This window comes from Salmo salar, chromosome 21 (assembly GCF_965601325.2).
Source record: "Salmo salar chromosome 21, fSalSal1, whole genome shotgun sequence".
Taxonomy (NCBI): domain Eukaryota; kingdom Metazoa; phylum Chordata; class Actinopteri; order Salmoniformes; family Salmonidae; genus Salmo; species Salmo salar.
In genome coordinates, this window is record NC_138311.1 from 18,237,816 (window position 1) to 18,250,272 (window position 12,457).

The 12,457-nt window shown below is 42.5% G+C and overlaps 1 protein-coding gene across 4 annotated transcripts in view; it reads left to right on the forward strand.

Moving 5' to 3' along the window:
• Window positions 1-12,457, forward strand: part of stxbp5l (syntaxin binding protein 5L) — a 234,287-nt gene that overhangs the window by 14,088 nt on the left and 207,742 nt on the right. For all 4 annotated transcript variants that reach the window (XM_045704491.2, XM_014164005.3, XM_082967014.1 and 1 more), the window contains exon 2: window positions 9,718-9,815. In XM_045704491.2, the coding sequence (XP_045560447.1) occupies window positions 9,718-9,815 (98 nt within the window). The remainder of the gene's footprint in view (window positions 1-9,717; window positions 9,816-12,457) is intronic.

Genomic DNA, 12,457 nt, shown 5'->3' on the forward strand with positions numbered 1-12,457 from the left:
CCCAAGTTAAACAATTTAAAGGCAATGCTACCAAATACTAATTGAGTGTATGTAAACTTCTGACCCACTGGGAATGTGATGAAAGAAATAAAAGCTGAAATAAATCATTCTCTCTACTGTTATTCTGAAATTTCACATTCTTAAAATAAAGTGGTGATCCTAACTGACCTAAGACAGGGAATTTTTACTAGGATTAAATGTCAGGAATTGTGAAAAACTGAGTTTAAATGTATTTGGCTAAGGTGTATGTAAACTTCCGACTTCAACTGTATGTCAGCAAAAAAAAGCTGTGTGGGCAGCTTGCGGTTAACGGTTCAATATTTCTGTGTCGGCCCTCTATATTGGACAGGAAGGTCACTGAAAGTTCTGTGCTTAGATTCACTCCATAATTAGTCTAAGATTGAATTATTTGCAAACAGCAATATTTTCATTGCAAATAAGACACTCTGGCTTGGCACTGGGAAAAGATGGAGAGATGAACTCATATCTCTCTGTACCTTCTCTGAAACTTCGATTTTCATTATCCACCTTTCTTCTTGATTTGTTTTGAGAGCGACATTTTATCTTGCTATCAAGCAAATTATTCGGAACAAATGTTGACGTTAAAAAAAGTAGTGTAGACTCAGGGGCGGAAATCCCGGGGGGGACGGGGGGGGACACGACCCCCTCATCCTGGGAAAAATATGATTTGTCCCCCCAATATATCACTGAAACATAACTATGTAATTTAAATAATATTAATAATACGCAATGAAAGCAATTGTGCTGATTATAGACACTTAATAGCGCGTTTTTAAGTTTCAAAAGATTGCAACCCCCCCACCCTTTGCCTCACAATGGTTTGATCCACTGCCAGTTCCTTAGCTTGCTTGGTAACAGAGAGGTCGTATCTACTGTCTGAAAGGCACTCAATGCACGTAACTGACGTGAGGTTAATCCAGTCAATCGCGCACACACACTAGCTGAATATGCAGAGCTAGCGCGCAAATATTAACTATTAAGCTAGCTAGTACCTATTCCATTTATGTGGCGTCGTCAAAGATGGAATCAGCATGCAGATGATGTAAGTTAGTGCTTCAAAGTCCCTGTGATTAGGTTAGCGATAAACTGAAATCCAAACTGAACAGAACTTCACTCTCTTCTACCATTGTCTTAAATATATTTAATGGTCTCGTTGCAAAAGCTAAATTGTCGCAAGTGAACTTTTATTTCTTTATTTTATTTCACCTTTATTTAACCCGGGTAGCAAAGATTATAGCAAACACCACTGAAACTGAATTGGTGCTCGCTAGCTTTGCAAAGTCAGCTATTGTTGGAAGCCAGCCAATATGAAACAAACTATTAAAATTACAAAAGGTTGCAGCATATGTTGTGTAAATGGTGAACTCATACAGCTGTCAACTCTTGTCATTTTAATCCGTTTCACATTTGCTAGCTACCTTTTCGATTGAAGCCCAAATAGAATGATTGAAGATGATAGAAGCCCATCTGCTACTGTAAATAACCTACACACTGTGTGTGTAGCCAGCCAGCCAGCCAGCCAGGTAGAAAAATGGCAGAAAAATAAAAGACGGACATCAGAGTATTTTTCAATACACCAAAACGCATAGTAAGAACCCTAGTAGCCTAATATCCCAAAGACTAGTTGATAAAATGTTCATAAGAAAGAAATGAAATTCTAATGGAAATGTTTCACAATGATGTCATTAGGCAGAGCAGGCAACAGATGGCACACAGACAGCAGAGTTGGGGACAGATATGCAGGGACAGACTGGCAGAGACAGGGAGTCTCAGGTAAGTTTGTTGAGTCTTTGTTTGGCAAAATTATGAAAGGTTCTCAATTTTTTTGACTTGTAAAATAGGAACATAATTGGAAAATGCCATGGATACCCCCACTCTCAACTTAAACTGGTGACTGAACTAAGATTTGTTAAAGGCAATGGTATTGCTGTTGTGATTAGTTGTGTAGTTTTGGGTACCGGTAGTTAGGAGTACGGCAAACACCTTATTTCTTTGGTTCCTCAATATACATTTACCATATTACAATGTAGGCTATGTGTTACAGCACTACTTTTGGTGTCCCCCTCAGGAATTGCTCTTGAGAAAATTTCATGTAATTGTCCCCTCCAAAGTTGATATCAGATTTTCGCCCCTGTGTAGACTACTGTAGGCTATGTAGACCTGTTTTTCCCCACCAATCAACACACAGAGAAATATACACAAATAATCATTGAATAGAGACAGTGTTAATTATGTACATATCATATGTGTAAAATATGCTACATTTGTAGTGTAGGCCAATTAATTGTGCTAATAATTACGGTCATACTTATTATGTTCTGGCCCGCCATTGTCCAATTGTTATAATAGGATTTTCAGTAATAGCCAACCCGGGTGTGGTCAACTATTTCAGCACCGTTTCGCGCTGCTCTGAGACATACATGGGGACTGGTATTGATAAATCAATGAGATTTTTATTTTCACTGAATCTCCATTTGGGTATTGGTTAGACTACAATAAGGGTGTGGAAACGGTCACGTTGTATAGTGAAACCGTGAGGGTTTTGTATTTTGTTTTTCTTGGAATAGAAACACCATAATATTAATCAAATTAATTAAGCTACATTTAAAATCCATCCCATATACTATGTTCTTACAAAAAAGGTTTTGCATTTTCTAGTACAGCCAATATTACAAAAAGTAAAATGCTTCTCAAAGATGCCCTCTGGTGGTCAAACTAGCACTAACTAGCATTAATGGCAACAATGGCTGACAATTAAATAACATGCCATAGAATTCTGCGGTATCCCGCAAGGTGTGCTGCAGTATTACACAACTTTTAAAGGAAGAACCACTGTACACTTCATACAGTATATGGAACCCCTAGGGTGGCAGGTAGCCTAGCAGTTACAGTGTTGGGCTAGTAACCAAAAGGTCGCTGGTTCAAATACCCGAGCCGGCAAGGTGAAAAATCTGTTAATGTTTTCTTGAGCAAGGCACCTAACCCCAATTTGCTCCATTATGGCTACCGCTAATAAAATAGTATTACAAAGAAAATAATATCATAAATAATGAGAGAATACCAATATATTTTGAAGATGTTATTGTCATTATAGTCACTCTCAAACACAAACAGTTTAGGTAATGCAAACATTGTTTGGAAATATGCACAGATCGGTAGACAGGAAGGCTCTTTGTTTGAATGATGTTTGAATGATGGCCCAATGTCAATTCTGGATGCCTTCAGAGGGGTTATGCCTTCTGAGGGGTTATGCCTTCCAAGGGGTTATGCCTTCAGAGGGGTTATGTCTTCGGAGGGGTTATGTCTTCGGAGGGGTTATGCCTTCGGAGGGGTTATGCCTTCCGAGGGGTTATGCCTTCTTTATGGAACAGTACAATATGTGTTATTGCCTACCTGGTTTCCTAGAGAAAGAAAAAAGGAACATAATTGGTGTTATATCTTATACCTGCAAGAATGTAGACAAACTGGTACGCAGATATATCATTATTATAATGTAGAAGACCAACTTACATGCAGTTGTTGCCATCAACAGCAGCCAAAAGATTGATCCTTTTTCCGCCTGGTAGTTTTGTTCAGGGGCCTACATGGCTAGACCCCCCCATCTGACTCCACCCTGAAATACTGAGATAAAAGTAACAATTAGCTAGTTGCCAATGTCAGGCTGGGTCTGCAGCTCTGTTTGGCACATTTCAATAAGTAAAATGAACGTTTATTCGTAAGAGTTAGCTAGCTTGTAAAGTGGCTAGCTAGCTAATTAAAGTGTTTTTTCCCCTATAGGCTTAGCTAGCTAGCTTGTAAAGTGGCTAGCTAGCTAATTAAAGTGTTTTCCCCCCCATAGGCTTAGCTAGCTAGCTTGCTAGATAACAAACGGTAGCCTAATATAGTGCACAAAATTTGAAACAATGCTATCTATCTCGCCCTATATTTTATCTTATCATTATGGCTTCATTTATTTGAATGGAAAAATAAACATTGATTAACTTAAACAATTGTGTTATTGAGTCGTCACACTGGATAAATGGCAGTTGGTGTTGACAGTTTTTGAATTATGGAAACCACTTTCTCAAGGATTGAACCTTTCTCTGAAAAGGGTTCTTACATTTTGACCAAAGAACCAAAAGGTTCTACATAGAACCCCAATGAACCCTTAATTTGTAAGAGTGTAGCTAGCACCCATTAGCGAAGAGGAGGTCATCCCAGCTCATTCATTTATTTCCATCCCTTCACTCTGGTCTCATACTGCCCTCTCTCCCTGCTCGCTCAACTGGGCATGCGTGTGTGTGTGTGTTTGTGCTTGGGAAGCACTTATATCTGGATGTGGATAAGAATGGCTTCCTCCCGTTCTGTGAGAATCTGTAAGCTGCTGTCTCTCTACTGAAGGAAGGACTTACAGCTTTCTGGCTTCCTCAAACATTACACCAGACCAGCCAAACCAATACTCAGGATCCTCCCTTTTTCCTATCGCCTTTTCTCACTTAAAATATTTCACTGTAATCCACAATCAGGCAACCGGAATTGTTCTCAACTGACACAATGATGTACTTCGATGTGCTGACTCCTACTCCCTCCTAGTTCTATTTTTTACGTCTCTAACTATGGAGAGACCCCGTCTAGCCTGTCCCCCTCTCCTCCACTCCTCCTTTCATACCTCTCTCCTACAGTACCAGTGTTCAGATCTGTCTTTTTATTTTTAGTCCTCTGCACATCAAAGGAATTTTCGAGTAGCCTCAAAATATCTCCCCCTTCACTGTTGGTGAGGAGGTTCAGTGGAGTTCTCCTTCTGTCTATCTTCACCTTCTTTTGACTGATGGAAACAGCTCATAATTCTATGAAGCGAGGTTAGATAGGTATTCTTAGCGTAGGAAGTTATTTCCATTTTCCTTCAACTACTGTGTCTTCTCTGAGGCTACCATCACCCAATGAGGCAATGGAGTGTGGATGGATGCACAGAACCACAATCACACACGGCAGAACCACAATCACACACACGCATGCACAGACCGTAGTATGTATCAGTGGGCCCCCTGCTGCAGGTGATGCATGTTTAGTGTGATGTTGAACGTGTGCGTATGTCTGTGTTTGTGTACATTCTTGGGTCTCTCTCTCTCTCTCACACACACACACACACACACACACACACACACACACACACACACACACACACACACACACACACACACACACACACACCCCCCACCCTCCCTCATACACACAACCTCCCCCCTCCCCACACACACACACACAACCCCCACCCACCCTCCCTCACACACACAACCTCCCCCTCCAGACACACACACACACCCCCCCCACAATGCGTTATTCATGCCTAGTCAGTATTTGTGCCTCAGGTTGTGCATCACTGTTGCCTTCTGAATCTCTCCCCAGTTGTTACTTTATCTTTGGTTTAAATGTATGCACTCACTACTGTAAGTCACTCTGGATAAGAGTGTCTGCTAAAGGACTCAAATGTAAAATGTAAATGTATATTTGAGTTCTACATATTTTGCTGTGTGTATTAATGTATAAAACAATATGTGCTGTTTTTTTCTCTGTAATGCTTGGGTCTGTTGTTTGTGTTCAATGCTCTAGACCTCTCCTGCTATAACGTATTTGTATTCATCCAAGCTGGTACAGTATAAGAACGTTCAGGTAGTAATGGCAAAACAAAATATTTCTTTGGATGTGATTCAAGCACGTTTTATATTTGACTTCAGAGATCTTTCTCAGAGTTACAGTAGCAAAACTTTTGTTTTTCTTTTATTGGATTGAAACGTATGAGGAGACATGTTCGCTGTGGTTTCACCAGAAACGCCAGGTTCCAGTGTTTGATTATGAGCAGCTGATGAAGTCTTGGGTATGAGGCTGAGTTGACGAAGCTCTGTGTTGACAATGACTGGTCTGTCTCCGTCGTGGCCTATAGTTCACTGTAGCTGAGAGCGACATGAGGATGGAGTCACAACACTTCTGTTAGAAGATATTTAGATTAGGCTCGTCTTGTCCACTAGGATTAGCAGAGAAAGTGGCGAGCGAGATCGAGAGTGAGAGATAGACAGAAGGTGGCAGAGAGAGGATGTGGGACAGAGCTGGGGGAGGGAGGCAGACAGGGAGACAGCGAGAAGGAGGGAGCGAGAGAAGGAGCAATACGGGTATAGCTTGATATCTTGACACCCTCTGAAGATTCCTCTGACAGGCCTCTGACATAAAAAGAGAGCAGATCTTATAACGTGGCAAGATAACGACAGTCTCCCAAGAGGAGGAGAGAGGAAGGGGTGTTATCATCAAACACTGCCTGTCTGCTACAGTAGGAGTCCGACACAGAGCCAGTACTGAAACACAATGAGGAGTTATAGCTACGACACATAGATTACTCAGCTGCATGTGGAGCCCCACACATCCATAATACAGACAAATACTGTTTCAGTATGTAGTGAGAGAAAGAGAGGGAGAAATAGAATGAGAACAGAGTGTAAGAGCAACCATAGAGATGGACCCAGAGCAGACACACGCACACACACGCACGCATACACACGCACAGAAAAAAATGGCTTTAGAAGTTGTGAAATATGCATGAGCAGCTCTGAGATTCACCAGGGTAAATGCATTTTTCATCCACTTCATGTCTGTGATGTGTATATTTAATGGTTCTTCCCTCCGGGTGGGTCTCTATTGGCCCCATCAGTTGCCTGAGCAGAGTGCACCGAGCTGGGCTTGGTTCCCCATATCTCCCTTATCTCCCTCCTCTCCAGGTCGTCACAAGTTAACTTCTTTGGGATAGGTGGGACATCCGGTGAAATGGCAGAGCGCCAAATTCCCCCAAAATTATAAAAATATTTAACTTTCATACTTTCACAAGTGCAATACACCAAATTAAAGCTGAACTTCTTGTTAATCTAGCCACCATGTCAGATTTCAAAAAGGCTTTAAGGCGAAAGCAAACCATACGATAACCTGAGGACAGCGCCCAGCATACCAACACATGAAAATCGGATTTCAACCTGTAGGCGCGACACAAAAGTCAGAAATAACGATTTAATTCATGCCTTATCTTTGAAGGATTTCTTCTGATGGCACTCCAATATGTCCCATAAACATCACAAATGGTCCTTTAATTCCGTCGTTATATCTCCAAAATGTCCATTTATTTGGCTCATTTGATAAAAACAAACACCAGTTCCAACTCGTGCAACACGACTACAAAATATCTTATAAGTTACCTGTAATCTTGATCCAAACATTTAAAACAACTTTCCTAATACAACTTTAGGTATTTTTTAACGTAAATAATCGATACAATTTAAGACGGGATAAACTGTGTTCAATACAGGATGAAAAGAAAGTGGAGCGAGCTTTCAGGTTACGCGCCCACACCACAACAGTACACTAGACTCGAGCCACGTTCTGAACGTTCATACTTCTTCATTACTCAAAAGAAAAACATCAACCAATTTCTAAAGACTGTTGGCATCCAGTGGAAGCGATAGGAACTGCAAGCAAGTGCCTTAGAAATCTAGATCCACACAGAAAAATACATTACAAATACTGTCACCTCAAAAAAACTAAAATCCTGGATGGTTTGTCCTCGGGGTTTCGCCTGCCAAATAAGTTCTGTTATACTCACAGACATAATTTTAACAGTTTTAGAAACGTTAGAGTGTTTTCTATTATTATATGCTAGCTTCTGGGCCTGAGTAGCAGACAGTTTACTTTGGGCACGGTTTTCATCCGGACGTCAAAATACTGCCCCCTATCCCAAAGAAGTCAATAGCAACTGGTGGTTAGTTAAGAGGTCAGGTCCACACAGCAGCAGCAGTTCACCCCAGCCAGGCCTGTTCTACTCCTGATTGAAAGGTTCCTTCTGTACAGTGTGGATCATTGCCAGAGACCCTCTGCCCACCACACCTACAGGTGTGTGTGTGTGTGTGTGTGTGTGTGTGTGGTGTGTGTGTGTGTGTGTGTGTGTGTGCGTGTGCGTGTGCGCGTGTGTCACTCATGAATTTCATTACTGTTAACCCATCTCCCCAACCCTGCACTTACACAATGTCTGTATGCAGATTAATGTTGGATGATTGAATGTTACGTTCTCAGCCTTTTGAGAAGCATAAACACATATCTCTCTTTTCAAAGGTGTTGGCAAAACAACATATGCACCGAGAATAGGAAGAAATCAAAATGCAAGCTATTTGCTCTTCTCAACGAACACAATACCTCTGTTGCTTCCTCCTATTCCAACGTGTGATGCTGCTATCCTTTGATAGCAGCCTGCTGTGAATTATCCGTGCGATCAAAACCTTGATATTTTTTCCCATTTTCTTTTCGTACGTGGTATCAGAGACACAGCAGAGCACAAAAACAGAACAGGTGTACGCTGATATTCGTTTGATTTTTTTCAGCTGTTCCATTGATTATGCCAAGGCATATTTGATTTGCTTTCCCTAGTTTTTCTATGACTAGTAAATATTTGACAGTGTATCCACATAGCACTCCCTCTCCTCTGAAAACTGTCTGTATGCAAGTTGAGATAGTGGGCGTTGGAAAGCCGCTTGTTTTGGGGTGGACAGACACAGAAGGAGCAGGGTTACAGTAGGAGTCTGGAGGCTGCTGGGGGTTTTAATAGTGGGCAATAAAACAGGCCCCTAAATGAAAATCTATAGGCTATAAAGTCCTTCATTAGCACGAGTGTGAGTAGTGGAGCAGATGCCACATGTAAACATACCGGATGCAAACACACACACATATTCCCTTTTAAGGCAGGATTCACACCTCTCTCTCTCTCTCTCTCTCTCTCTCTCTCTCTCTCTCTCTCTCTCTCTCTCTCTCAGCTTGTATGACCTCTCTCTCTCTCTCAGCTTGTATGACCTCTCTCTCTCTCAGCCTCTCTCTCTCTCTCAGCCTCTCTCTCTCTCTCAGCCTCTCTCTCTCTCTCAGCTTGTATGACCTCTCTCTCTCATGACTCTCTCTCATGACCTCTCTCTCAGCTTGTATGACCTCTCTCTCTCTCTCTCTCACACACAGTTTTTATGACCACTCTATCTCATTCATTCAGCCGGTTGTTTGGTAGCCCCGCTCCAATTTCATGTCTATGAATTAAAGATGAGAGGACAGAGACGGTGTTGTCATAATTCAGCCAAACACAGGAGCTTGTCTGAATGGAAACAGATGAACAGGGCCACTGCTGGGTTTCCTGGGAGGCCATTGGATAACACACAGCTCAGTTGTTGTCGCCTATATGGATTTCAGCACCAGCCTGTTTGGACAGCTCGGGTATGATTACCAGTATAGATTCTGGGCAGTGACAGCATTGATTTCAGCACCACTGCTAGCGGACAGCGCCCATGCAGATTTAAACACCAGTCTTAGTTGACTGGGGAAAGAGCTGCTGAATATTTCAGCACCATGGACAGCAGCTCAGTGTAGACTGTTGCTGTTTACCTATTCTAGAAGCCCCTTCTTCCTTCTGTTTTCTGATCTCTTATGGGCTCTTGCTCCTGATTCATTACTTCAATTTCAGTATATCGTTTGGTGTTTGTTTGTCTCTGATTAATCTATTTATCTATTTTAGTAATAAAATAAAAATAGTTTTCCTGCATACTGATTACAATTCCGTAACATATGTACATATTTACCAATTTCTAACTCTAAAAATGTCTATTGAATGGGAATGGTAATTAAAGTGTGTTTGTGTTTTTCCTATTCCAGACGGTGCGCCATGGCTTCCCGTACCAGCCCACCTGCCTGGCCTTTGATCCAGTCCAGAAGATCCTGGCCATCGGCTCCAGAACAGGAGGCATACGGATGTATCCTTTCCTTTCTCTTCATCCCTCCCTCCCCTGACTTGTCGTTCTGTGTTGCGCTGCTGTCATGGCTGTCATTTCACAGAGTCAAACCTGTCCGTTAGCCGGCTCCCAGGAGGCACCTGGGCCGGGGAGGATGTGGTGGACGTGGACGTGTAGCGCCTCAGGTAGGAGATTATACTCTCACACATCCAGCCTCATTCTGCTCATACCCATCAGCCACTGGGGATCGGCACGGAGCCAGGTGGATGGGCCTGACAATAACGTCAGTGATAGACACCAGCAAATCTGACTAGCTACTGAGGGAGAGAAAAGTGTGTATGTGTGTGCTTGGAAGAGAGAGAGTGTGTTTGTGTGAGAGATAGAGAGAGGGGAAGAGAGAGAGAGAGAGAGAGATTTGTGATGGTACAGAGAATAGCTAATGAAAAAATTAAATGTGATTTGATTAAATTATTGGCTGGGCCAAAATTAGATCTCTCGCTCTCTACCTGTCTCACTCACTCACTCACTCACTCACTCACTCACTCACTCACTCACTCACTCACTCACTCACTCACTCACTCACTCACTCACTCACTCACTCACTCACTCACTCACTCACTCACTCACTCACTCACTCACTCACTCACTCACTCACTCACTCACTCACTCACTCACTCACTCACTCACTCACTCACTCACTCACTTCCTCTCTTCCTCTGCCTCTCTCTCTCTCTGGACCTGCAGCAGAGGCTTTGATGAAGCACTGACTGGAGGGAGAGCTCAGGTTTCTGTATGATGGAGACGCGTGACGGAATTAGCATTAGCATTGAAAGGCTAAACACAAATACCACTGCTCTCTCTCATGTGGCCTGTCATTCAGTCCATCTCTCTATTCCTTCCATTCTTTCCCTCCCTCTTTCATTCTCTCTCTCTCTCTCCATTTCTCTTTCTTTTTTCTCTACCCCTCTTGCTCTCCTCTCTCTCCCTTCTTTCTCTGTTCTTCCTGTGCTTTGAAAGTGTCTGGGTATAGACTAGAGGATAGATGTCAACACCTAACGTGGCTGTTCTTTGTCTAGGTCCATATTGGATCCCTCTTTTCTCTCTGTCTTTGTTGTGTCCATGGAGTCTCTCCTCTCACACACACACACACACACACACACACACACACACACACACACACACACACAACACACACACACCACACACACACACACACACACACACCCTGCTCTATACAAACACTATCGTCTTCTCCAGATGACATGATGACATTGAAAACAGTCCCATCATTACAGGTGCATTGTATTATTCATCATCTGATAGTAGGTCGGACAGAAGTGGGTGTGGTTTAGAGTTTTGATGGTTGTGATTGGATGGTAATTGGACAAGGGGGTGTGATTTTCAGACGTGTTGTTACACCTTATCAACTGTTACTTGCAATCAGCCTTATTTTCTTTACTCCCTTTCATTCTCCCTCCCTCCTGCTCTCCCTCCCTCCCTCCCTCCCTCCCTCCCTCCCTCCCTCCCTCCCTCCCTCCCTCCCTCCCTCCCTCCCTCCCTCCCTCCCTCCCTCCCTCCCTCCCTCCCTCCCTCCCTCCCTCCCTCATTTTGCTGCATCTCTATTTATTTCCAATCTCTCTGACCCATGTCTTCAGATGGTGATTTCCCCTGCCTGCTATAGCAGCACATTGGCACCAGGTAGAAATATATATTTTCTTCCTGTTAAAAAAATCCTCATTGATCTCCAGAGCTCCGAAGTTAAACATTCAGATGAGAGTATTGATTGTGTGTGTCTGTGTGCACCGTGCCGGTACCCTCCCCATGTAATTCATTTCAAGGACGCTCGTGTGTGTGTGTGTGTGTGTGTGTGTGTGTGTGTGTGTGTGTGTGATCAATATTGTTGCTGATTTCTGGACCAAATCCCTCACATGAACTCCCACAGAGTCAGAAAGCCCTGTCACCCTATCCGTGGCTGAAGGAATGATCAATACATTGATCATGATTGGTTAGATAATCCAAATTGATTAGTGAATCTGGTGATCAAGTTCAGAATCTAGATTTCCGTTTAAAAGTAATTGTTTATCATGAGAGGCTCATACATAATACCTAGTTCTGCCAGAAAGATTCAAATCTCACATTTCTGGTAAATAGAACACAGTACAAATTATACATTTATTTGATTTGTTTTTCCTATTCAGCAAAGTGGGGGAATAGGGCTTGAAATATTTAAACTGCTTTCTAATTAATGTATTTTTTTTAACCCTTATTTTACCAGGTAAGTTGACTGAGAACACATTCTCATTTAAAGCAACGATCTGGGGAATAGTTACAGGGGAGAGGAGGGGGGGATGAATGAGCCAATTGGAAGCTGGGGATGATTTGGTGGCCATGATGGTATGAGGGCCAGATTAGGAATTTAGCCAGGACACCGGGGTTAACACCCCTACTCTTACGATATGTGCCATGTGATCTTTAGTGACCACAGAGAGCCTGGACACACATTTAACATCCCATCCCGAAAGATGTTAAATACAGTAACAATCAAATTATAAACGACTTACTGTAACATTTCACCTTTCTTATAACCGTAAAATAAAGATGATCATACATAGTGACAGTACAAATGAATAACATTTCATATACCTGACGACGGAGAATGTTCT